The following is a 13,383-nucleotide window of genomic DNA, read 5'->3' on the forward strand; positions in this document are numbered from 1 at the left end:
CAGGCTTCTTGCTTGATGGTGACCTAAAATAACTTGCTTCCAATAAGACGGTTTCTCTGGATGCCGGAGAGTAGACTCGGGTCGTAATCTTTATCGGCGGATCTGTGGTTGGAGATGAAAAGGCCCCCGGCCCCAGACCGCAAGGTTATCGCGCCTCCAGGACACACGGCTGTAAAAGGCCCTCTTGAGAGGCTCCATCGGGCTCTGCTGTGTGAACAATGCTTTGCTTTGTAGCACCCTCCTCCGTAGCTGACTTTCGAGCCTTTATGGAGAGAAAAGATTTCCCCACTCGCTCCCCATCGTAAAAGTCTGGTAAATCATTGACAGCGTGCAACTTTGAAGCGCTAACTGTCTTTTCAGTGCCCGCGGCTTGGCTGAGAGCGACCTGCATTCTCTGGTGGTGACCAGCCCCTGTCTTTCAGGGAGTCCCTGGAGGCCCTGCTGCAGCGGGCCGTGGCCCACTGTCCCAAAGCAGAGGTGCTGTGGCTCATGGGCGCCAAGTCCAAGTGGCTGGCCGGGGACGTGCCCGCCGCGAGGAGCATCCTGGCTCTGGCCTTCCAGGTGGGTGAGGGGTGGGCCTTGGCCCGAGGGCTCCAGGGTCCCGTGCCCTCCTCAAGCCCCGCCCCCTCGTCGACAGGAGCTGACCCTAGAGGGGCCGAGCATGGTCAGGCCGCGTGGGACTTGGGCTGCTCTGTGGGCAGTGGGGCCCTGAGGGGCCCTGAGAGGAGGAAAAATGGCCCAGACGATGGACACCTACCTCTCATTTGCCGCCACTCAGTCTGACCTCGGGCTAAGTGTTCCACAACACAGACTCAGGGAGACGGGACGGACAGGGCAGCAGCCGGAGCACCGTGTCCCCACACGAGGGCACGGCGACAGCCACTTTCCTACGTGAACATTAGGGTGTCCAGTCCCCGCCCGAGGAAGGCCTGTGCCCCGTGCCGGAGCATAGGTGCTTGCACTGGGGTCCCACGTGGGCCACGTGGCGCTGCCCAGGCCCGTCGGCGGGTGGAGTTGAGGTCAGACGGCCGCGCCTGGCCGGGCTCACTGTGGCTGATGCCGTGAGCTGTGCATTTCTCTTGCCCTTTTTTAGTGTTTTGTTTTTTTTTTCTTTTTCTTTTTTGGCTGCGCCACATGGCATGTGGGATCTTAGTTTCCTGACCAGGGAGCGAACCCGCATCCCCTGCGTTGGAAGCGCAGAGTCTTAACCACTGGACCACCAGGGCAGTCCCCGTGCATTTTTCTTAGGACCTGATTTTTATTGTCACGTGTAACATCCTAATACTTTATGACAACAGGGGTGTTAGTCAGTGGTTTGCAGCATGCTTTTTTATAAACTAGAGAGTCTACGTCACTGTGTTGTCACCCAGGCTGGCATAATAAAGTCTGTCCTTCCCTGAGTAAACACGTGCAGGGGCCGGGCTTGGGTCTCCCTTCTGCTCTCAGCTGTCGTCTGGGTGCCCAGTGTGGAGGACACTCCTCATCTCACAGTGGTCCCGGCGCTCTCCCGCCACTGCCTGGGCAGTGCTGCCTGTCCCTGCCCCTCTTCTCCTTAGCTGCCACCGGTGTGGGGGGGGGGCTTCTCAGGTTGGGGACGTGGTCAGGCTGAGTGTGGCCAGCAGCTAGCTGTGCTTTCAGGAGGCTGGAGGGCACCACCCACGTGTCTGCTGGACTCTGGGTTGTACGTGACCCAGTCCTGACCCCGGAGCCCTCTCCGCGCCGTCCATGATGTCCCGGGCATCCTTCCATCCTATCCACGTTGACACACTGGGACGGCCAGTTCCTCATTGCTAGGCTTGGGAAAGAGCAGGGTTGGGTGGGCGGATCCACGCGGGTGGGACGTGAGCGACGGCGTCAGCAGGCAGAGGGTGGCGGTTGGCACCACGGCCCCAGTGCCATGGAGGCTGCACGTCTGTGGCAGTGAGACAGGCTGGCCTGTTTGTGAGGAAGTCGGTGTCCTGGGGCTGGACTCTGCTCCGTTCCCCGTTAGCCCAGGACATGCCTGGATTAGACGTCCTGCTGCAGGGTGAGGCCCGGTCTGGCTCCCAGGCGGGCTGCCTTTGATTAGGGTGCCCTCGCCCTGCTCGCTGCTGATGCTGCGTGCTTGGCCCGCAGGCTAACCCCAACAGCGAGGAGATCTGGCTGGCGGCTGTGAAGCTGGAGTCCGAGAACAACGAGTACGAGCGGGCCCGCAGGCTGCTGGCCAAGGCCCGGAGCAGCGCGCCCACCGCCCGGGTAAGCAGAGCCGTCCCGCCCGCCACGCACCCTGCCTGAGGCCACAGTACTCGGAGCTCATTTGTTCACTCTTGGCTTTAAAACGCAGTCATGTGTGTAGCCCTAGCTTGTCCCAAAAGATACGAGACAGCGTTCGGGGCGAGCTCTCGGTCAGGCGAGCGCCAGGAAGGTGCTGGCCCAGCCCAGGCCCAGCACCAGAGCCGGGCTGAGGCCATCTGACCCCTCAGGTGTTCATGAAGTCTGTGAAGCTGGAGTGGGTGCTGGGGAACATCGCGGCTGCGCAGGAGCTGTGCGAGGAGGCCCTGAAGCACTATGAGGACTTCCCCAAGCTCTGGATGATGAAGGGCCAGGTCGAGGAGCAGGAGGAGCTTGTGGACAAGGCCCGGGAGGCCTACAGCCAGGGGGTGAGCCGGGTGCCCTCTCCCCGGGCGGGCGCCGGGCTCGGAGGGGCTGTGGGCTCAGGGCAGGCCCATCCCCTAACCCGGTCCCGGCGTCTGCCCCCCACCAAGCCGTGCACGCTGCACTCAGCGGAGTACGGTTTACGGCCCACGTAAGGCACAAGCTGCTGTGTTGACACCCACAGCGTGCTCATGAACACACACCCCGTGCACGTGTGCACAGTTCAGCCGTGCGTGTAGACACACGCCTGGGCGTGAAGCGGCTGGGTCTCTGGGGGCAAAGGTGGCCCTCACTCCCGGCTCAAGGAGCCACCACGGCTGTTACAGCCCCCCAGATGCCAGCTGAGCCCTCTCTCACTTGTGTCTGTGGCTGCAGTTGAAGAAATGTCCCCACTCCACACCCCTGTGGCTTTTGCTCTCCCGGCTGGAGGAGAAGGTTGGGCAGCTGACCCGAGCTCGGGCCATTCTGGAGAAGTCTCGCCTGAAGAACCCGAAGAACCCCGGCCTGTGGTGAGTCCCTGCGCCGCCCGCCATGAGCCAGCCTCGCTCACACGCTCAGGCCGAGGGCTTGGTGCAGCATTTCCAGCTCAGGCTCTGTGGGAAGGTGCCAGCCGTGAGGAGTCCTGTCTCAGCCGTGGGAGGGTTCAGACGGGCCTGAAGGTAGTTTGACACAGTGTAGCTTGTGTTCAGATTAAGGGTTCCCCAGGAGAGCCAGGGCATCGGGAGTGGATGACGCCGAGAGAGTGGACTCTACAGAAGAGGTGATATCTGGGAAAGGCCTTGAGGGATGAATAGGAGTTTGCCGGGTGAAGAATGTGCACAGGAGGCTGTGCACACAGAGATGCAGCGTGCGCCTTCAGGGTGTCAGCTCAATGAGGTGCCCCAGCAGCCGTCAGCAGGCCTGTCTGTCTTCATCCTGGCCGTCTTCATTCGCACCTCGATGACATCAGAACCCCAGGTGTCGCCTACTGCGGCGGCTTGAGGGTGCGGGTCACCGGCATCTCCCTCCTCTGGTAGATGAGCCGCTGGGCAGAGTAGGGAAATCCAGCCCCTGCAGCTCCCCAGGACCTTCCGCGTGTCATCGGGCTGCCAGTGGACGGCACTCGACCCCCGCCTCGGGCCTCTCTCTGCAGGCTGGAGTCTGTGCGGCTGGAGTACCGCGCGGGGCTGAAGAACATCGCCAGCACGCTCATGGCCAAGGCGCTGCAGGAGTGCCCCAACTCCGGTGAGCACCCCGCTCCCAGGCTGCAGACAGGGGCATCAGGTTCAGACAGGCAAAACTACATCTGTTACGCTCGGCCATTTAGACGGCTGAACGCAAGCCTCGGCGTGAGGAGTTTGACCTCGTGTTCTGAGGGGCTACCTTTTTTTTTTTTATATATATAATTTAGTTTTTAACTATTTCATCTCAAGTCTGTAAGTTAGTGCACGTGCAGTATAAACGAATTTGGAGCAGAAAAGGGGACATGAAAATCACCTGTAAGCCCAGTACTTGGAAATCATTGCTTTTAGCTTGTTTGTATTTTTACAACTTGTATTATTGCACAAAATCAAAGTCATACTGTGCGTTTGGTTTTGTGCCCTTTTTTTTGGCTGTGTTGGGTCTTCGTTGCCGCCCGTGGGCTTCCTCTAGTTGCGGCGAGCGGGAGCTACTCTTCCTTGTGGTGCGCGGGCTTCTCATCACGGTGGTATCACTTGTTGCGGAGCACGGGCTCTAGGTGCGCGGGCTTCAGTGGTTGTGGCTCTTGGGCTCTAGAGTGCAGGCTCAGTAGTTGTGTCACCCGGGCTTAGTTGCTCTGCAGCATGTGGGATCTTCCTGGACCGGGGCTCAAACCCGTGTCCCCTGCATTGGCAGGTGGGTTCTTAACCACTGCGCCACCAGGCAGGGAAACCCCGTGCCTTTTTTTATTTTATTTTTTTTTTAAGAATCAATCCCTTCTGTCTCTAAGGTATTTTATTCAATCTCTCTCCTAAAGTTTCTGTTACGTGTGTAATTTTTTTTTTTTTTTTTTTTTTGCGGTACGCGGGCCTCTCACTGTTGTGGCCTCTCCCGTTGCGGAGCACAGGCTCCGGACGCGCAGGCTCAGCGGCCATGGCTCACGGGCCCAGCCGCTCCGCGGCATGTGGGATCTTCCTGGACCGGGGCACGAACCCGTGTCCCCTGCATCGGCAGGCAGACTCTCAACCACTGCGCCACCAGGGAAGCCCCCCGTGCCTTTCTTTAAAGCTGAAAATTTTGTGAGAATTTTTCATTATTGAATTCTTAAGAACGCACAGTTTTTAGTGGCATCGTAGAATTACCTGCGTGTATGTCAGAATTACACCACTCACTGGGGGTCAGTTTGCAGGCTGCTGTCAACCCCAGGTCGTCTTTCTGCCTGAATCTTCAGTAGCACTTTTGGTTATTTTGTTACAATAAATTCTCAGCTGTGGAGTCACTGAGGCCCTGGGAGTGAACCCTTGGAAGTTGCTGGGACTTCCAGCCCAGCCGCCCCCAGGATGTCGTCCCGTCCGTGCCAGTGGGGCCCTGTGGCTCCAGGTGGGCAGTGGGGCGGGCAGCACAGGCGGCCTCTGCTCTGCTGCCCAAGCAGACGTGAGCGGCCATGCGGGAGGTGCAGCTGTGGACACCCTCAGTCTTCGAAGGCTGCCCTTGGGCAGCCTGTGTGTGGACGGGCACATCTGAAAGCTGAGGCAGACGTCTGTGTGTCTGGATTTCAGGGGTCCTGTGGTCTGAAGCCGTCTTCCTGGAGGCGAGGCCCCAGCGAAAGACCAAGAGCGTGGATGCCCTGAAGAGGTGTGAGCACGACCCCCACGTGCTCCTGGCTGTGGCCAAGTAAGTAGGTGTCCTCGTGGCGGTGCTGAGCCCCTCACTCGTCCCTGGAGCAGGGCGGGCTCCCCTGGTCCACGGCCTCCACAGCTCCATGTCCGAGCGCATCTCTGGGCAGAGGCCCCCTGGACATGGGCTACCTGGATGGCCTGGGTCGTCCTGGACCCCGACCCTCTGTCCTGGTTCTTTCCTGTGGCTCTGCTCTCTCTGTCTCCACTACTCTTCAGTTTATCCCTACACGGGCCTTGGGTTGCAGGACAGACAGGCCTGCTGACGCTGGGCCACACGGAATTTAGGTTACAAGCGAACCTTCTTTGGTTCAGAGGGCTGTAAGCAAGACAGTTGTTTCCATTGCGTTAGGGCCAGAAAGCAGACCCTTTGACCTGTGTGAGCCCGGGAACAATCCAGGGCCCGTTGGTCAGGCCGTCAGTGTGCCTGGGGGTGTGGAGGCCGCCTCCCAGCCTCAAGGGCAAGAGGAGGTGAGCAGTCGACCTCCCGCTGCAAGGTCCTGCAGGGTGCTGGGTCCCGGGCTCCCTGGGGAGGCGTGGAGGGCCTTCAGAACCTCCTGGCCCCGCAGGGTCTCTGCTCCCTTCTAGAAGGAGGACGATGGACGGCCTGAGAGGAGCAGCCTGAGTACCCGGCCGGGGTTGGCTGTGGCCAGGCTAGGAGGGCTCTTTGGGCTCTCCCCTGGGCCAGGGGGTGTGTGGGGCCCAGGAGCTCCTGTGCGCTGTTGCTGCCCCGGCAGGAGCCTGGCCCACCTGCTTGCTCAGCTCCTGCCAGCACCTCCTCCGTGGGGCCGAGGGCACTGCGCGCGGGGCTTCCCTCGGGCCCCTGGGGCGCAGCCTGGGCCCCGGCCACCTGGGAGGCTCCCGCCCTTCCGCCTTCGACTCCACTCCGATAGGGCTGCCATAAAACCTCATAAAAGGCTTTGTAAGGTAAACAGGTCCCTCCTTGCTGTTCCCAGGCGGGTGCTCTGTGTGCTGCTATCTGAGTTTGTGCTCTTTAAATCACAGTTTATCTAACATTAGCAATTAAGGATACCACAAGGCTTAAAAAACAATCAAGCTATCCGAGCATGACATTATTCCATTTTGTAGCTGAGAGCAGCCCGAACAGCTGCCTGGAGGGTGCGTGGTGCACGTCTGCTCGGGTGCTTCTGGCTGCGGAGCTGGGTGGAGGATGGAAGCCACCCGGAGGCCCCGGTGGGCGGCTGTCAGAGTGCCCACCGCGCCTCCCCGCTGGCCTGCCCTCCCCTCGCTGGCATGTCGGCAAGGCTCCCTGGGCCCCTGACTTGGTTTCTGACGCTGTGTGGGTCCTCTCCTGGGCCTAGTTTCCAGGTTGCTGTGTCTGCTGGTGTAGGCCAGGTTCTCAGTGTTGGCTTGGGTTCCTGCTGGAGCTGCCTGGTAGGGCAGAACGTTCCAGAAGGTGAATATGGAGGAGCAGGCAGAAACTTCAGTTCACTTTCCCTAATCAGAGCCTTGATTTAATTTCTGTCAGGTTTATTACTTTCATCTCCCTGTATTTTACTCAAAGGAAAATAATTTAAGAGAGTTTGAAGTTCTTGCTCTGTGGGTGGTTTTTTAAGAAATGCTTTGGTTAGACACTTGAAGGAGGGTTTCAGGTTAGTCACCTGCAGTGGTTTCCGGGTGATCAGGACTGATTCCTCGGCACCCCTGTGGGAAGCCCAAGCTCTCCAGGGAGAGGACAAGACCAGCAGTGCCTGAGCCAGGCTCTGTGCCACTGTGGCTGCCTGTGGCAGGTCACTAGACTGACCGGGCTCATGGTCCAGCGCACCCGGGAGCGGGCTGTGGCCCGAGGAGGCCAGGGCCAGCCCCAGAGTGCCCCCCAGCGCCGTCCCCTGGCCGCCGCTCACTCGCTCACTCACTCGGTCCCGCCCTGCTGCTTCCCCCCAGGCTGTTCTGGAGCGAGCGGAAGATCACCAAGGCCCGGGAGTGGTTCCACCGCACCGTGAAGATCGACTCGGACCTGGGGGATGCCTGGGCCTTCTTCTACAAGTTCGAGCTGCAGCACGGCACAGAGGTGAGGCACCTGCCGCCCGCTGCCCCCGCCCTACCTGTCCCGCAGCGCTGACGGCTGATTCAGCTTCCACGCGGCTTTCTGGCTACAGCCTTGGAGCCTCTCAGCCTGAGGTTTTGATGTTTGGGGCATCTTTTAATGAGTTGGTTGTGATGGGGGCTCGGGCCATGGCACAAATGGGGCTGGAGCTGGAGGCCTGGGAGTCGTCCTTGTGCCTCGGGGGACCTGTCCTCCTATGCAGGAGCCCTCCCGGAGCCCAGTCCCTTTGGGTCCCCACAGGATGTGGAAGCCAGGCTTGGGGGAGCTGGTTGGCTCCCAGTTGGGGGGCGGGTGCGGGCACTGGTGTGAGGCCTGGTGGAATGTGGCGGGCCTGCTCCCGGGGAGCGGGGCTGGGGGCGGCGGAGGAGTGGGGGCGCCTCACGTGCCCGCGGTCCCCACCCAGGAGCAGCGGGAGGAGGTGAAAAGGCGCTGCGAGAACGCCGAGCCCCGGCACGGGGAGCTGTGGTGCGCCACGTCCAAGGACATCGCCAACTGGCAGCGGAAGATCGGGGAGATCCTGGTGCTGGTGGCGGCCCGCATCAAGAACACCTTCTGACTGTTCCGGCCCTGCTGGCTGGGGGCGGGGCGGGGGGCGTGAGAGCTGTCTGTCCTGTCTTTGATTAAAGGCTTTCTAGTAGTCGTGGGGTTTGTGGCCGGCGGGTGTTCTCCGAGCCCTCCCCTCGCATGCTTTGGCCGCCCCAGTCTGCCCCGCGCTGGACGGGGCTCACTTTCCAGGGGGCCTCGTGAGCTCGTGCCCACAGAGGAGACGCCAGGGGAGCGGTGAGGCTCTCCAGGGCTTTATGGAGATGGTGGCAGGACCTCATGTCCTGGGTAAAAGCCCCGCGTGGGGACAGCCGGGGTCTGGCTGGCCTGGCGACTCCAGTGCCCCTGCTGGTGCACGCGCTCTCCCGCCCCGGGGTGCTCCGCGGCCCCCACCAGCCCGCAGCGGCAGGCTGCGTGTGCCCCTGGGTAGGCAGGCTGCGTGTGCCCCTGGGTAGGTGACTTTCCTGCGTGCGGACGGGCCTGGCCCCTGAGGTGCTGCCCCCAGCGTGTGAGAGGCTCGCTCCCATTGGCAGGTGAATTCACTTTTGCTAATTTGGCGTCCGCAATTTTATGCTAAAGCACTTGTAACTGTCCTCTCTTTAGACTGCAAATGCATTCATTACTTGGGAGACTTGAGTGTGTTTTCACCATGTGAGGATGAAAGACTTCCTTGGGCTCTGGATCCCTGCGTCTGTGTCCAGTTGGAAACTAGCTAGTTCTCTTGGAAGGGGGTGCGTTGGCCACGGCTGGAGACATCTGGCCGGAGGTCAGGGTCGGTCCAGAGGCCATGGGCCGGGCGAAGAGATGCGGATCGTCACGTGTGGTGACGAGAAGGGCGGCTGGCGGTTACTCCCACACATTCTTTTGTAAGAAACGATCCCAGAGGGGCTCCTCGGTGCTCGTTCTGCGGGTCAGTCACTGACCCGTGGCTTAGCCCTCTGGCAGCAGCCGAGGTTGGGGAGCATGCCCTTCTCGTCAGCACCAAGGGCATGGGCATCTGCCTGCAGAGCACGGGCCCAGCCGGGTCCACCTCCGTCGCTCTGGGAGCCACAAGGTCGTGGCCAGCCCTGGGCGGGATCGGACCATCCCTGTGTGGGGTCAGGAACTGCTGGTGCCAGGGTGGGCGCCCGGGGCAGGCCCCGCTCACGGATGGTCTGTGGCTCTGGAAATCCTTCCTCTCCTTACCCGAGGTCAGCCAGTCCCAGAGGGCCATGCCGGAGGTTCCTGGGTGTTGTCACTGACCTCAGGAGTTTCCTGTGATCCCTTTTGGAGGAGGTCCTGCCCATTGCACTGGAAAGTGAGTCCTGAAGTTTTTAGGAGCTTGAAAGCCAGCCTGTCCCTGTACAGATGTGGAAACTGAGGCCCAGGAAGGGGCAGTGACTTGGCTGCAGCCACAGGGCAGCTGGCAGCCCTCAGTTGCTTGTGGCTTCTCCCGGACACTTTCTCTGATCTCAGGTCAGGTGAGGCCTCCCACAGGGCCCTTGGAACGTTCCAGAGCATCTGATTGGCCACATGCAAATGTCTCCTCGTTTGCCTGGGGATTGTTTTCTCAATGCCTCGAGGTGGTGGTGAAACTACTTTTCTCCCTGGGGAAAACATCTCTTAGCTTTTCTTCCACTGACGTTTTTCAGTTCCAGCTCAAGGCTAGCTGAGTTCCTAGGCTTGGGCAGGGCTGGGCAGCCCCAGCACACTGCCCGGCAGGGTGCTGTGGCCCGGCTCCCTGCAAGCCTGGTTGGTGAGTGGCCGTGAGCTCCCCCGGCAAAAGACCCCCCTCAGCCCAGGACGGGCGAGCAGTGGGAAGCACCTCTCCCCTGAGTGCTGGGCCAGCGGGGAGCCGGGAAGTCCCCTGCCTGGGACCTGCTGGGGCAGGACCCCCCGGACGTCAGGGTGGGGGAGCTGGCGGGTGGGAGGGTTATGTCCTGTTCACCTGGTCCTGCTGGTGGCCAAGTTCCTGGCAGAGGGAGCACCTGCTGACCACCGAGGAAGGCCCTGGAGAAGGGCGACCCCGCTTCTCCTGGCTCCCCTTCCCCAGCAGCCGGGCCCTACCCTGCTCTCTGCCCACCGAGCGCCCTGGCCCCTCCTCGGCAGAGAAGATCTCCCAGGTCCGGCTTAATCCAAGATCCACTGGGTGGGAAGACAGCCCGGTGGGGCTGGGCTCCAGGGTCAGGTTAATTGAAGAAGTGATTGGATAGCGGTGGGGAGAGGGAGGGGGCAGGGCTGGGATCCTGGGGCCTCCCTCCTCCCTCCCCCCTTTGCTCAGAGGAGCCAACTTCAAAAGCCTCGGCTGCCTGCCGTCCAGGGAAGCCTTGTTGGCCGGGTTTGGAGCGGACCTGGAGTGGCAGCGGCGCTCCCCACCTGAGGACCCCAGGATCATGTCCCAGGCCCACTGGCGGGAGTGAGGAAGGGCCTGAGCCTGAGAAGCCCATGGTGAGCAGCTGTGGGCCGCTGGGGAGGGGGCTGACTTCGGCTGGGCAGGGAGCGTGCACAGCCCAGGAGAGGCTGCTGTCCCGCCGTGTCCCCACCGGGAAACTCCCCTTGGTTCCCGTCACCGCAGCCTGGCCCTGGGTGCTCCTGACGGGCCTTCCCGGCAGCTGCAGCGGCGGGGGGAGGGAGTCTCCCTCCTGGAGCTGGGGCCACCCTGTCCTCATGGGTTGGACTGGCCTGAGCCTCGGGCCCTGGTCAGGGGCAGACAGGCCTTCCCGGGACACCCTGGGCAACCAACCTACCCCACTTGGACGTCCCTCCAGCACCAACGGCTCTTGTGCTCACTATGATCTCTGATCCTCAGCAGGCAGAGGGGGCGACTGAGCTGGCCATCATGCCAAGCCTGTCTAGGGAGGGGGTGGGCTTCGAGAAGGGCCCACAGCTAATTGCATTTGGTCCTCCGGCCAACGCTGCCGGGTGCCTCAGGCAGGGAGCCCCCACGGACTCCAGGTCCGGCCCTGCGTGGTCAGGCTCTCCTGCCAGGCTGGGAAGCAGAGTCGAGTCCTGTGTCTCGAGTCCCAAGTCTCGCTGGGTTCACATGATTGATTTTCCAGTGCTGTGTGACTCCAGCCCGGGGGCTGGGAGCCTGCAGACAAGCTGCTCTCTCTCTCTCTGATATTCGGGCTTCTGAGTGGGGGTGGGCTTCTTCACCATGAGAGCCAGTTTTCTTTCTGGGGGAGGGGAGCCCTGGTGGTGTGGACCACGGTCCCCTTCCTCCCTTCGCCTTGGGCTTTCCCCAAGCCTTCCCCTCCCAAAGGGGTGTGGCCTTGAGCTCTGAGCCCTCACCCCTGTCCTGGTTGGGTTGGGGGTGCAAGGGAACCCCAGCCCCCATGGCTCTCAGAGCTGGTAGCAGAGCCATGGGGAGGGTGAGGAGAAGCTGCTCGGCCATTGAGGGGGCAGATCAGTTCTGCCCTCTCCTGTGGGGCACCTGGCGATGAGCCCAGCTCTGGTGGGCATGGGTCAGGGCATGGCCAAGGGTGAGACTGTACAGGGGGTGCTTCCCGCTGTAGGCAGACCTAGGTCAGTCCTGCCCCCCAGTCTTATGGGTACTTGGGCCCTCACACCCATGCAGATCAGAGCCGCGGGTGCTGTCGTCTGTCCTTCCCCAAACCTGCCAGCCCTGTGCCTAGAGCATTTGTTGAATGGCATGGCGACGTCTCCGTTATACCAGCTTAGAGATTCCCTTGTACAGGTGTGTGTGGATCGGGATCGGGGGGTGGCGGGGGGGGGGAAGCACATTGCCCGCAGTGCTGCAGGAGGGTCGGCGCCTCCGCAGACTCTGAGCCTGTATCCCTTCCAGGGGCCCCCCAGGCCCGCGCTCTGGGCGCTCCTGCTGGCACTGCTGGGGGCTGCACCGGGCCGGGCCAGGCTCGGCGCCTGCAGCGTCCCCGACGTGCTCCACCACTACCGCGCGGTCATCTTCGAGGACCTGCAGGCCGCGGTGAGGTGGACTGGGCCGGGCTCCAGACAGCTGCATTTCATTCAGAAAAACCTGACTGGAGCCGCGGCCTCCCGATGGCGGGGCCGGGTGGGAGCCTCCTGTGGCGCCCAGAAGGTATGGAGACATCACCACCCAAGCCCTCCAGCCCCCTCCCCACGGGGCTCCTCCCCCAGCCCCCCGCTTCCTCCCTCCCCAGGAGCACAGTATCCTACTGTCCATCATGGCCCTGGGTCGGACCCTACGTGGGGCGGTGGCCGGGGGCCGCCGCGGGGCTCTGGAAAAGGCGGCTTGGACCGTGGCCGTGCGCACCGAGGCGGTGATGCGGCGCCACTGCCGGACGCTGCGCCAGGTGCGCGTCCCCGCTCGCTCCCACGGCCCCGCGGTCTCCCTTCCCAGGGGCTGGACACGAGCTGCGGGGGAGGGGGCGGGCGGGGACCGTGCCCACGCCCTGACCGACGCGTCCCCGACAGCGGAGCCGGCGGCCCGAGACGCGCCCTGTTCGGCGTCGGGGCGGCCGGAGGCGGCTCCTGCTGCGCGCCCTGGACGCCGTCGCCACCTGCTGGGAGAAACTCTTCGCGCTGCGCGCCGCGGCCACCGACGGCTCCTGGGGCTCCTAAGCGCCCCGAGCGCGCGGGGATTGGGAAAGGGCCTTGCGGCTCGGCCCCTCCCTCGCCGCGGCCCGCGCTCCTCGGAGGGCCCGGGACTGGGAGGCGGGGCCCGCCTGGCGAGCTGGTCCCGGAGGGGGCCCGCCCTCCGCCCCCAGCAAGGCCCCAATAAACTGAGCTGGTGCTGCGGCCCTGTTCGCTCTTTCTTCGCCTGCCAGCTGTGGGGCCAGGCCGCCCCGGATCCGCGCCTCGGTGGGGAGGGGGCGCTGGGGCCTCCCGCACACGCGGTGTGGGGGAGGGGGGAGCGGTGGTGTTCCCAGGCTCGGCCAGCAGGGGGCGCCTCGGGACGGGACTCCTGCTAAGTCGGCGCTGCAGGCTTGGGCGGGGGCAGATGGGGACTCCTGCTGGTCCTAAAATGTAGCATCGTATCCGTCCTGCTCCACTCTGGGATGGGGGAAGGGTGGAAATGGAGGGGAGGGGAAGGCTGAGCTTTGTGAATTCGGAGCAAAACAACCGGATAAAGGAAACGGGCCTGAAGGGAAGCGAGCTGCGGCCCTGGCTGCAAGCTGGGCCGGGCCATTTCCTGTGGCCTGGGAAGGGTGGCAGCAGCTCCTCGGCGGCGGGACTGGACAGGCCAGCCAGGGACCCACCGTCTCGTGTCCTGGGACCTTATGTTTGCGTGGCCCGGTGGAGGGCTGATCCCTGGAGTCCCGCACCTACAGCCGCGTAGGCCTGGAGGTCCGTGGCCCCCTCCCGGATCACAGCCTGTGGAGG

General features: G+C 62.7%; 2 protein-coding genes across 4 annotated transcripts in view; both read left to right on the forward strand.

Moving 5' to 3' along the window:
• PRPF6 (pre-mRNA processing factor 6) overlaps nt 1-8,173 on the forward strand; it is a 33,538-nt gene extending 25,365 nt beyond the window's left edge. Inside the window, exons 14-21 of one of the 2 annotated variants that reach the window (XM_033841315.2) lie at nt 423-561; nt 2,116-2,235; nt 2,463-2,639; nt 3,010-3,143; nt 3,767-3,858; nt 5,352-5,466; nt 7,374-7,500; nt 7,940-8,173. In XM_033841315.2, coding sequence (XP_033697206.1) covers nt 423-561; nt 2,116-2,235; nt 2,463-2,639; nt 3,010-3,143; nt 3,767-3,858; nt 5,352-5,466; nt 7,374-7,500; nt 7,940-8,092 — 1,057 coding nt within the window. In that variant the 3' untranslated portion in view covers nt 8,093-8,173. Of the gene's footprint in view, nt 1-422; nt 562-2,115; nt 2,236-2,462; nt 2,640-3,009; nt 3,144-3,766; nt 3,859-5,351; nt 5,467-7,373; nt 7,501-7,939 lie in introns of those variants that run through there. The other variant, XR_004522316.2, reaches the window with a different exon arrangement.
• A 137-nt stretch (nt 8,174-8,310) lies between these two features.
• C15H20orf204 (chromosome 15 C20orf204 homolog) lies at nt 8,311-12,863 on the forward strand. Of its 2 annotated transcripts, XM_019951250.3 has the most exons (4): nt 8,311-11,755; nt 11,864-12,118; nt 12,201-12,353; nt 12,475-12,863. In XM_019951250.3, the coding sequence occupies exons 1-4, from the start codon at nt 11,498-11,500 to the stop codon at nt 12,619-12,621; spliced, it is 813 nt and encodes a 270-aa protein (XP_019806809.1). In that variant the 5' UTR covers nt 8,311-11,497; the 3' UTR covers nt 12,622-12,863. The 2 variants fall into 2 exon arrangements, with proteins under 2 accessions (XP_019806809.1, XP_019806810.1); XM_019951251.3 differs by lacking the exon at nt 12,201-12,353.
• The last annotated feature ends 520 nt before the right edge of the window (nt 12,864-13,383 follow it).

This window comes from Tursiops truncatus, chromosome 15, assembly GCF_011762595.2.
Source record: "Tursiops truncatus isolate mTurTru1 chromosome 15, mTurTru1.mat.Y, whole genome shotgun sequence".
NCBI lineage: Eukaryota > Metazoa > Chordata > Mammalia > Artiodactyla > Delphinidae > Tursiops > Tursiops truncatus.